The sequence below is a fragment of the Topomyia yanbarensis genome, chromosome 1 (assembly GCF_030247195.1).
Source record: "Topomyia yanbarensis strain Yona2022 chromosome 1, ASM3024719v1, whole genome shotgun sequence".
Lineage (NCBI taxonomy): Eukaryota > Metazoa > Arthropoda > Insecta > Diptera > Culicidae > Topomyia > Topomyia yanbarensis.
The window spans coordinates 45,260,376-45,271,656 of record NC_080670.1 but is presented as its reverse complement, the minus strand read 5'-3'; the positions used below and the strand labels follow the sequence as shown (position 1 = coordinate 45,271,656).

General features: G+C 39.9%; 1 protein-coding gene across 1 annotated transcript; it reads right to left on the bottom strand.

The window, feature by feature from the left end:
• Nucleotides 1–6,253: 6,253 nt before the first annotated feature.
• LOC131677501 (endoplasmin) lies at nt 6,254–10,159 on the bottom strand. Its single transcript, XM_058957353.1, has 2 exons — nt 9,939–10,159; nt 6,254–9,054 (listed from the first exon to the last, which is right to left on the bottom strand). The coding sequence occupies exons 1-2, from the start codon at nt 9,982–9,984 to the stop codon at nt 6,701–6,703; spliced, it is 2,400 nt and encodes a 799-aa protein (XP_058813336.1). The 5' UTR covers nt 9,985–10,159; the 3' UTR covers nt 6,254–6,700.
• Nucleotides 10,160–11,281: the final 1,122 nt, after the last annotated feature.

Here is an 11,281-nt window from a genome sequence, read left to right as displayed (position 1 = left end):
CCAGAAAGGCACCCCCACCGAAACCGAATTAATTTTTTTTGAAGCCGAAAAAATGGAAACTACCCGAAGTTTGGTGTTTCTAAAAATCTGTGGCGAAACTATTTAAAGAATTGGAAAGTTGCTTCACAGTTTGAAACCAAAGTTTGTATGGACATGTTTCTTCAAAACGGTTTGGTAGAAATTCTAAGCCCCTGGTAATTTTGGTTTTATTCTGTTCAGCAGCTCAGTTCGTAAATAGTAAAAATGACCCAAAAAAGATTTTCTTCAAAAATTGTACCAAAGAAAATTTAGTTTTTCAAAGCTTTTATGTATCATTATCCAGCAGAGAAGAAATATTTTTCAAAACATGCTTTTTTAAATTCATTTGGCATCAAAATGAAGTTTTTAATATCCGAAAAGTCCTTGGAACTGCATCCTATTTTTAGTAAATAGCAGAAACAAATCATTCATCGTTATTGCGAAAAAAATCACACGCCTTCTTAAGTCACGGTCTTGGCCCTGCTGATTACACTGATTTTTAATCCAACTAATATGTCCCTGGTGACTGCTGCCTTAATCTTCATTATCGTCAATTGCTTGTCTATTGAACGAAACTGGTAAAGAATTCTTTTAGGATGAGCTGTGCTCCATTAGCATCGAACCATTGTCGCACATCCTTGCTACAATGGCAACCGGCTAGATCTGGCCAAAACGTAACTACCCAACAAACATTAGGAGCTGAACTATAAGACTACGTGTTGATTTAAAGCAGATTAAAGGTTATGTAAGCTGAATAAAACTTTCGCTGAACTATTTACACATTAACAGTTTATTCAGCCTATTTAAAATCCAGTATTCGCCAGTTTCAACTAGGCTGAACTATACTGCTAATAAATGTAATAGCAACATTATTAAAGCTTTTATTCAACCATCTTAATTAGACTGAATTGCGAGTTAAATAAACGATGCTGTTACCGATACTATTACCTTTAATCATTAAGCTGCACTACATGTCTTCAAAAGGTTGTTTCTACCTTTACATTTGCCGTTATACCACTTTGACTTTTAGCTGAATTATGTGTTTAACAAAGGTAATTGTAACTACTAAAAAAATTGGTGCGATTAGCAAATCATGAGGAATGGCAACCGACCTGGGTTCGAGTCCCAATACACACACAATATTTTTTCACTATTAAGTGAAGGATTTTTTTTTATTATTTCGGTATATTTAAATTGAGATGTTTTGCATGTATTACAGTTAAGGAGCAATAGATCCATAAATGAATAAAGAAATAAAGAAAATTTATTTAGTTTTTTTATATCTACTGAGTTTTCACCACGGGAAATACACGATTTACAGTTTTTCAATGTACAAGCTTACCAAATCACACGCGCCCTCGTTTATGTAAATTTACCTTTTAATTCGAAACGGTCTGTTTACTTGTGCAACATGAATATTCTCATATTGAACACAAGAGAAACTTTTTTTCCAACGTTGCTATAAATTTTTGACACCAGCATTGTTACTATGATTTTTTTTTCTATCCATCGACTTGCAAACAAAGGTACAATGAAATGATTATTCACGCTGGCGAACTTAATTGATATAAATAAACTATTGAATTCGAACAGCGACTTCCGCTTACCATAAAAATCACAATGCAAAGAAAATCATTTGGCAGGGAGTGATAAATAAATTGAGGAGATTGCCACCTTAGAATTATAAATGACTTCAATCCATTATTCAGTTACCACCACTTTCATATAACACCCATTTTACTTATCTAAATGTTTTGTGACAACCACAAATCCTCACCTTGGAAACAAAAACGATTATAATCATCATTTTTGAAATAAATTATCTAATTTAAAATTCCTGAATGTTCTAAAAATTATTAATTAAAAAAATTGAAATAAAAAAAATATCGTAGGGTGGGATTCGAACCCAAGCCAACTAGGTTCACTCAAATCTATAGAAGGCTACTGTAGCCTTTGTACAGACTCTATTCAGCAGCCTAGACTTGTCGGTACATCGGTGAAATCTTAAGCATTCAATGTATGCAAGATTGGTGCAGACAGTAAGGTAAGTGCTTAGTATTCAACAGGTTGCTGGTTCGGATCCAGGTACGTGATATGATATCCAACAAGGTAATACAATTTTTCTCTAACTGTAGCGTAACACTAATAAAAGAATATGGGCTTCCAAAGAGATTGATGGTGTGTGTAACTTGAAATACATGTCTTTTTTAACAATTTTCCTATGATAATTCTCTCAGCTGAATAGCGGTAACGAAAAGGTTTATTGATAAAGCAGAACTGTTGGTTTCTTCAGGCTGTATACGTGCTGAAGAATTGTTCTTTCATGTGTCTTAATCAGACAAGCTGAATAAATTCTCCAAATCCCGGATGTTTAAGGGTGGAATAAACGATATATGATTACACGTATACTTCCAATGTTCAGCTAGAGCTGAATAAAGCAACTGTTAAAACGTTTATAAAACCACTAAATGTTTGTTGGGTAGACCATCATGAGACTTAATCAGCGATGCCACATGTTTTTTTGAAATGTCTGTAGAAGAATAACTAAAATGTCTGTAAAAGTCTGTAGATGGTTGTGTAAATCCTAGTTTCATTAAAATTTTACTTTAAAAATAGATTGAAAGTAGAATTCTATTGTGAAGGCATCACTCGTATTCGAAAACAGTTATTCTAGTGCAATTTTACTAAACACTATTACCCTTTTAAAAGTCTGTAGATCTCTGGCTACGTCTGTAGGAGACATCAAAAGTCTGTAAAATACAGACATGTCTGTAAATCTGGCATCGTTGGACTTAATGAAGGGTGAAATCTGTTTGTTGTGGCACCTCATTTTTGACATTTCCAAATTCACAGTTTTGCCCGTCACAAAAACGCTGCCACAGGAACAGATCTCTAGTCGGACCATAATTCGTTTACCTGAGAAACAAACTTGAATCTGCCAGGAAACTTGCCGGGAGCGGCTTTCGCATATGGTTCATCGTCATTCAAGATATATCCATTGGGATTTACTAGCACCTGGCCGTACAGTATACGTGCTCGAATTTTGGACGCTATTTGTTGTTTGAGGCTTCGGTTGGGTTGTTTATTTTCTTGATAACATTGGTGGAATTTTAGCAGACGGACTCAACAACAATTTCGTTGCTCACAAGCATTGGAAAAAGCGGAAAAAACAATCTGGTGCCGAAACTGCAACAACAAATAACGAAGCAAATCAATTTCTTTTTTTCTACTCCTTCCCAGTATGGGAAGGAGTAAAAAAGTATCTTCTCGAATGGCTCGGGGTTTGCATCAGGTTTTAACAAAACAATTATATTTTGATCACATTTTTCCACATTAAAATAAATACTTGAATAGTTATTTATCGTTTATTAAATATATAGTAAACGTAAAGGGGACTGGTGTCTTCTAGCAGGTTGATATCACTATTATCTAGCTCCGGAAAAAAACAGCCTAGAAGCCATGTGGCATCCGACGGCAGAAGCTCTGCGTCCCGTCTTCTTGTTCCTGTTGGGTCGTCCTCAAGAACCATCTTCACCAGGTCGTCGTCCGACATTCTTACGACGTATCCAGCCCACCGCAAACGTCCTATTTTTGCGGTATGCGGTTATTCCAGCAGCTGATGCAACTCATGGTTCATTCGCCTGCGCCACGTTCCGTCTTCCATCTGCACGCCACCATAGATGGTACGCAACACCTTTCGTTCGATAACTCCAAGGCCGCGTTAGTCCTCCGCGGACATATTCCAGGTCTCCTGACACTAGAGGACCAGCGGTCTAATCAGCGTCTTGTAGATAATCAACTTCGTGCGGTGGCGAATTTTGTTCGACCGCTCCGGTCCTCCGGAGTCCAAAGTAGTCACGATTTCTCGCCAAGATCTGTCTCTGACTTTCTCTGCTGGTGTCATTGTCGGCGGTTACCAGCCCAAATACACGAATTCGTCGACCATCTCGATTTCGTCACCGTCAATCCGTACTCGGGATGGGAGGTTCACATTGTCGTCTCTAGAACCTCTTCCTCTCATGTATTTTGTCTTCGAAACGTTGATGGCAAGTCCAATCCTGCTGCCTTCAGCTTTCAGTCTGATGTACGTTTCCGATATTGCTTCAAAGTTCCGTGCCATTATGTCAATGTCGTCGGCGAAGCCAAAAAGCTGTATAGACTTCCTGAAGATCGTGCCACTCGTGTCTATCTCCGCTCTCCTTATTACACCTTCTAACGCGACGTTGAACAGCAGGCACGATAGACCATCACCTTGCCCTAACCCTGTTCGAGATTCAAAGGAACTCGAGAGAGTGTCCCTGATACTCGAACAACGCACATCACCCGATCCATCGTCGCTTTGACTAATCGTGTTAGCTTATCCGGAAAACCGTACTCGTACCGTTATCTGCCATAGCTGATCTCGATCGATTGTGTCATACGCTGATTTGCAATCGATGAACAAATAATGTGTGGGCACGTTGTATTCGCGGCACTTCTGCAGAACCTGCCGAAATGCGAATATTTAGTCCGTGGTGGCGCGGGAACTCATGAATCCCGCTTGGTAGTGCTCCACGAACTCCCTTGGTGACAATCGGCGGCAAAGAATTTGGGAGAGGACCTTGTAGGCGGCGCTAAGTAGTGCTTTCCGCTCCTTGTGTTAAATTTCTTTATCGATGGTGAACAATGGTCACCTTCTGCTACTTGCTGATCACTCCGTTTGCCTTCTCCCTCGCTCGTGTAGGCCTCCACGACGTTCACGCTAGAACTCTGATTTTCGCTGTTAGATGTTCGGTGCTTTTTGTGTTTTCGACTGGCTGGTCATCTTCTTTTTTTGTTTATTATTTCCCTATGTATGTCAGCTATTGGTTTGGAAATACCGTAGGATTTGTCCGGTATTTGTTTTTAGCTGGTTGTCCATGGCCTATCAGCAGATGTCGAAGGATGTTTGGTCGTGTTGGTTATAGTAGATGAATTTTCTTTAGTTGTTACGGTGCATGGCTTACCGTAGTGTGCCGTCTGGTTGCAGAGCTTGCACGTGGGCGTCTGCCCTGGGTATGTACATAGCGTTCTTCGGATGTAGTTCCTCGAAAATAAAGTAAGAAGGTATAGATTGGTTCAGCCGCATTTGCACCACCAGAATACCGTTGAGAATTCAAGGGAAAGTTTTTGCAGATGTCATTTGTGACGGATTCCACTTCTTCATACTTCAACATGAATCTTCTAATGTAATCCATACAAGTCCCTATATACGGGGATCATGGTTTTGACGTTTTGATATTCGACGTCGTGTTGTTCTTCGCTAAGAAGCTTTCTGTCTCGGCTAAGGAGTTGAGCGTTATTAGTACTACATGCTTCGTATGATGTAGCTGTATGTGTGATACTTCTGTAAGAACAAGTTCCAGTTTCACCTTTATCAACTGTTTCACCTTACGCACTGTTGGTCTACGAACGGTTTGCGCAGTCAATCGCGATTGGGCGAAATTTATTACGAATAGTTACGTCTTCTGCTCTGTACTAGAAGAATGAAGGAGATAAGGAAGCAGACTGTCCAAACCCACATTTGCCTTTGTAAACATCAAAATAACCCAATGTAAAATCATGAGCTAGACCCACAATGTGTTTACTAGTATCAAAGCCTGTACATCGCCATATCCTTGTCAGAGGGCTGGAAATCTCACCTCATCCACGTTGACTCTCAGCATCGAGTGAGAGCAATCACGTAGATTAATCGTCTCACGCCATACACCGCGCAGAATAAGGGCGTGTATGTACCTCCCGCCAGATACAAACATGTGGTCTAGTCTAGTTTAATCTACATATACACACAGCCAATACATGTCCCTATCCTGGAAAATTGGCGATGTTCGCAAACAATTTTTCTTGTCAATATGTTTGTGGCACATATGGTATGTGACACAAATATTAAAACGGTCAGACCAACTGTGCAGCCTACAAAATAAAGATGATTCATAATTATAAGGCAATCAAATTATTCATTTAATGAAGAATTTAATCAACGAATCATTTCGAACCTTGAATAAGGAAGAAACGTGGACAACCGTACCGACCTTTTCAATTTGATGGAGGTTTGATAAATCGTTGGAAATGACTTGGCTAAGGGGCCCAATTTCATTCTTTTGGTCCTCCTGGGATGGAGCAGTCTCGCAACGCATCGAACAGAGTTAGCATTGATAGGTTCAAAGCAAATCGATACGCGGGTCAAGGGTTGAAAAAAAGAGGAATCCACTGCAGATTTCAGTTAATTAATTATTTATTTACTCTCGATTTATTACACAATAGTACTCTGGCGTGTGTAAATCATATTTGTTCCGATCAGCTCATTTTATTCGTATGGTCACTCAAAATGTGATGATCTTATTTGTACAATTTAATAGATGTAACATTGTAAGCTGAGAATAATTTACTCCAAACACATTTTAATAAACAAACTTAAGGAAAATTCACGGTCCTTACCTCTCGAAAATGCAAGTTTCTTATTATCACTAAACGAAACAAACGCTTATCTAGACCTAAATGGAGCATCAAAAACATGCCCTTCCTACAGCCTGACTATGTTGAATAAACATCTGGACATAAGCTGCTTATAGACTTAAAAATCAGTCCAATGATGCCGATCTTATATACTACTCGCTCATCCATCTTCGCTATCGAATTCATTCACAACTAGGGCTCGGTCATTTCACAGTTCGTCATGGTCGGCACCGTCGTCGGCATTTACTTCTTCTTCGTCATCGTCATCATTCTTGGAAGCAGCATCACTGCCATCGTTTTCCTCGATGAATTCCTCCGGTTCGGGCTGTTCGTCCAACGACACGCCAAGATTCTGGCGCATCATTCGTTCGATGCTGTCGGCAAAATCGGCAGTCTCCGGCAAGTGGAAGCCCGATCGAAGGGTAGCGGTGTTGAACATCAGAACAGCCATATCCTTTGCGACGATATCCTCGGCGTCGGATTCTACCCGTCGTAACAATTCTCGCATAAGTGGATGGCGGGGATTGATTTCGAGTGTTTTGCGCTGATTTAGATAGTACTGCCGTTGCGGATCATCCGTTTTCTGGTGAGCATTAGCCATGGCTAGTCGTTCCATGTTTCCGGTCCAGCCAAACATGGAAGCAACCAAGGCACATGGTGAATTCGACAAACGTTCGGAGATTTGGGCCTTGGCAATCTTGTCCTTGAGGGCAACATCATTCAACCACTTCAGCAGGGGTTCAAACTCTGTCTTCAGTTCATCAAATTTAGCTTTGGATTCATCCGATTCGTTCAGAACGAAACCTTCCTTAGCAACGTTTTGGAACTTCTTGCCGTCAAACTCTGGTAAAGCGGAAATGCTATACTCATCGACAGCTTCGACGAGGTAAAGAACTTCGTATCCACGAGAAAGTAGACGTTCAACGAATGGTGACTTTTCCACTTCAGCTCGACTGGCACCGGCAATGAAGTAGATGTGTTCCTGCTTTGGCTTCATGCGAGTAACGTAATCAGAGAGACTAGTGTATTCCTTGGAACTCTTGCCGTTGGAAGACTGGAATCGAAGCAGCTTAGCCAGACGAGAACGGTTGCTGGGATCCTCCATTATGCCCAATTTGATGTTGGTGGAGAATTCTTTCCAGAACTTTTCGTACGCTTCCTTGTCGATTTTCTTGATCATATCAAGTGCCTTCCGGACAAGCTTTTTCTTGATAACCTTGATCAATTTGTGTTGTTGCAGAGTTTCACGAGATACATTCAACGGAAGATCATCCGAATCGACAACACCACGAATGAAGTTCAGATAGTTTGGCATCATGTCGTTGAACTCATCGGTAATAAACACTCGGCGCACGTACAGCTTGATGTTGTCCGACTTGGTTCCGTACTTATTAAAGCTTTCTGATGGCTGCACCTTTGGAATAAACAGCAACGATTTAAAGGTTACTTCACCTTCGGCGATAAAGTGTGTATGCGTGAGTGGTTCTGAAGTATCCTTAGTCAAGCTCTTGTAGAACTCGGTGTACTCATCATCAGTAACATCGTTTGGCTTTCTCGTCCAAATTGGTTTGCTATCGTTCATAATCTCCCAGTCCCAAACGGTTTTCTTGACCTTCTTAGTCTTTGGCTTCTCGTCCTCTGCCTCCTCTTCGACCTTTCCGTCTTCCTCCTCAGTTTGATCTTCATCCTTCTTTTCAGTTTTCTCCGCAGGCTCATCTTCAACTGGAACTTCTTCTTCTATTTCCTTGTTGGCCCACATGTAGATCGGGAAATTGATGAACTGCGAGTATTTTTTGATCAGCTGCTTGACGGTATCTTCCTCCAGGAAGTCTTGAGCTTCCTCCTTCAGATGCAAAGAAACCTGCGATCCGCGCTTCAGGGTATTTCCACGAGGATCTTCCACTATGCTGAAGCTAGCCGCATCTGACTCCCAAATGTACTGCTTATCATCGTTGTGTTTGGTAGTCACAACGACTCGATCAGCCACCAGGAAAGCCGAATAGAAACCAACGCCAAACTGTCCGATCATATCATTAACGTCCTGGTTTTCAGATTTGGATTCTTGCATTTTCGAGAGAAAATCTGCCGTTCCAGATTTGGCAATCGTACCCAAATTGTTGACTAGATCCTGCTTGGTCATGCCGATACCCGTGTCGATAATATGCAGCACTTTGCCATCCTTATCAGCCTTGATCTTGATTTCCATATTTTCGTTACTGTCCAGTACTCCGGGGCTGGTGAGCGATAACAGGCGGATCTTGTCCAGTGCATCGGACGCGTTCGAAATCAACTCACGCAGGAAGATCTCCTTGTTGCGGTATAGCGAGTTGATGATCAATTTCATCATACGGTTAACCTCCGCCTGGAAGGTGAACTTTTCCGATTTTTCGCGCAGCTCCTTGATCTGAGCCACATTTAGTCCGTCCAATTTGATAGCTTCCTCCTCTCGTTGAACCGCTTCGGCGTCGGTACGGGAGCCTTCTTTCGAAGCGCCTAGATCCTGCTCCACGACCGGAAGGTCCTCTGCATCAACATCGTCCTCCGCACGAACTGTGGTAAGTGCTGCAATAGAATAGAAAGAAATGTGAATCTCTGACCAGTTGTTATGTATTCATAACCATATTGAACACTAAAATATGATTAGGAGAGGGTTGCAAAGATTAAGCTATTATTCTATTCAATGTATATTATTCATTTTTCTTTTCTTTTATGATTTTGTCACATACCAATACATAATATGATAAGTTACGATGAAGGCATAAAAGTTGTTTGAGAAAACAAATGGTTTAACCATTTGAAAGATTTGGTTGATGGTGTCTAACATCGCTGTTGTGCGGACAAATGTCCTTCGGGGACTAAATGAAGCACAAACTGAGTAGTAGCTTTTCCAGATGGGATATTAATTCAAACTAGGTAAATTCCCAGGGGATTGACTATTTGTAAGCACTGAAGAAAAACCAATATTAAATGCAGAATCAATAAGAATACCTCACCCTCCTTTTTCACAGAAATGTACTGACGTGGCTTTGTGTAAACAGGGTTTCCCTTTATTGTGCTTCAATATGGTATATATAAATTAGTAGACAATTGCACTTTTATAAGAAACATTTACTTTGAAATACAATGCAAACATTTAACGAAGATTGGGCATTTTACAAACCCAACCTGTCAAATTTAATCGAGCAATAGCGAACCATGATTAAGTATTAATTACAAAGAATAAATCAAACATTACATTTCCATATCAATGAAAAAATAAGTTATATTATGTCCAAGACAAATATTATTTTGGATCCGCAAAACAATGTGTTTTCTAAACATGTATGTATAATGGTAACCACGTAGCAGCTTTTTCGGGAATATTCTATCGAAAAGGTATATGCACAATGGCATCGAAGGGGTAATGAACAAAAATGACAGTGAATCCCGTTATTCTTATTACTTACCTGTAAACAGGAAAACTCCAGCAATTAGAAGTAACAGGTACTTCATCCTGCTCAACTATGAAATAATTCTCCACTAAGTATACACTATTTGTTCCGAACTAGTCAAATTAATTGCTAATTACAAAACTAGCGCTAAACCCTGGGAAAATCCCGTTTTTTCAACCTTTCACTACTCAACTTACAACCGTAACTGTGTCCGAACGAAGACTAAAGAATGAATGAATCTCACTGTCAAATAAGTACTGACTCGGATCAGATACGCACGAAACAGTTTTACGATTCCACACATACCGAGACGGAAGCGATTTGGCGCACGCTGATTGGTCCAAATCGCCGGCTTCGGCCGAATAAATCAGGGTTGATACCCCTACCAACTGCACTACTATGAAATCAATGCAATACCAGTTTGGCCGACAAGACCCTGCCAGCATTGAAAATCAGAAAACCAAGACGATGTGGTATAGGTGTTCACGTTTTTCGGAAACTCCTTCAAAAGGATTCGATTATGCTTTCTTAAATCTAGCTTTTATTGTAGTAAATACAAATTAAATACGCAAAAGTCCCATACAAAGGGGTTTTTTAGCTCAATGAAAACTACATTTAAATAACTCTATGTATGAATTTTGCTTGACTAGTGATAAATACTGAAAAATAGTAAGAAATGAGAACGCATTTTGTTAGATCCGATCAGAGCACGTCGTTTTGCCAAACGATGCAAACTGCTGGCACCCGGGACAGATTGTATTGTGAACACGGTCTAATGAGCATAGGTAATTAGTATAAATCAATACCATTCCAGAAATCTTACTAGCTATTTCCAAACAATTTAAATATTGGGAATACTATTGATATATTTTTTCATTATAATTCAGTTATTTAACTACTATTTTTAGTAACCATTTTCAATATCTCCCATGTATCCTATATTGAACAATTGTTCTGTGCCAAAGGTTAATACTACTCTTGTGGTATTTGTTATTCGTGTATCTTACTTTGTTCCAAAAACCTGTAATAAACATGACAGAAAACTTCGTCACATAATATTACGGCGAGAGGGGACGGGCATAGCTTAGTTGTTAAATCAATTGCTTTGTACGTAGCTCATCTGGGTTCGATAACCAACCCCGAACATAGAATTAGAGATTTTTTCAAAAGAGATTTCTCTAACTCAAAAAGAGGCGAATGACCCTCAAGTTAAAGCCTCTATAATCAAAAAAAAATATTACGGTGATACCTCAATTGGATGAAGCGACAGTCCACTTAGGTTCAACGAAGCTTTCTTAAGAAGATGGCGTGTAACAAGATAAAACTTCATCAATTGATAGAATTAGAAATGTGAAAGA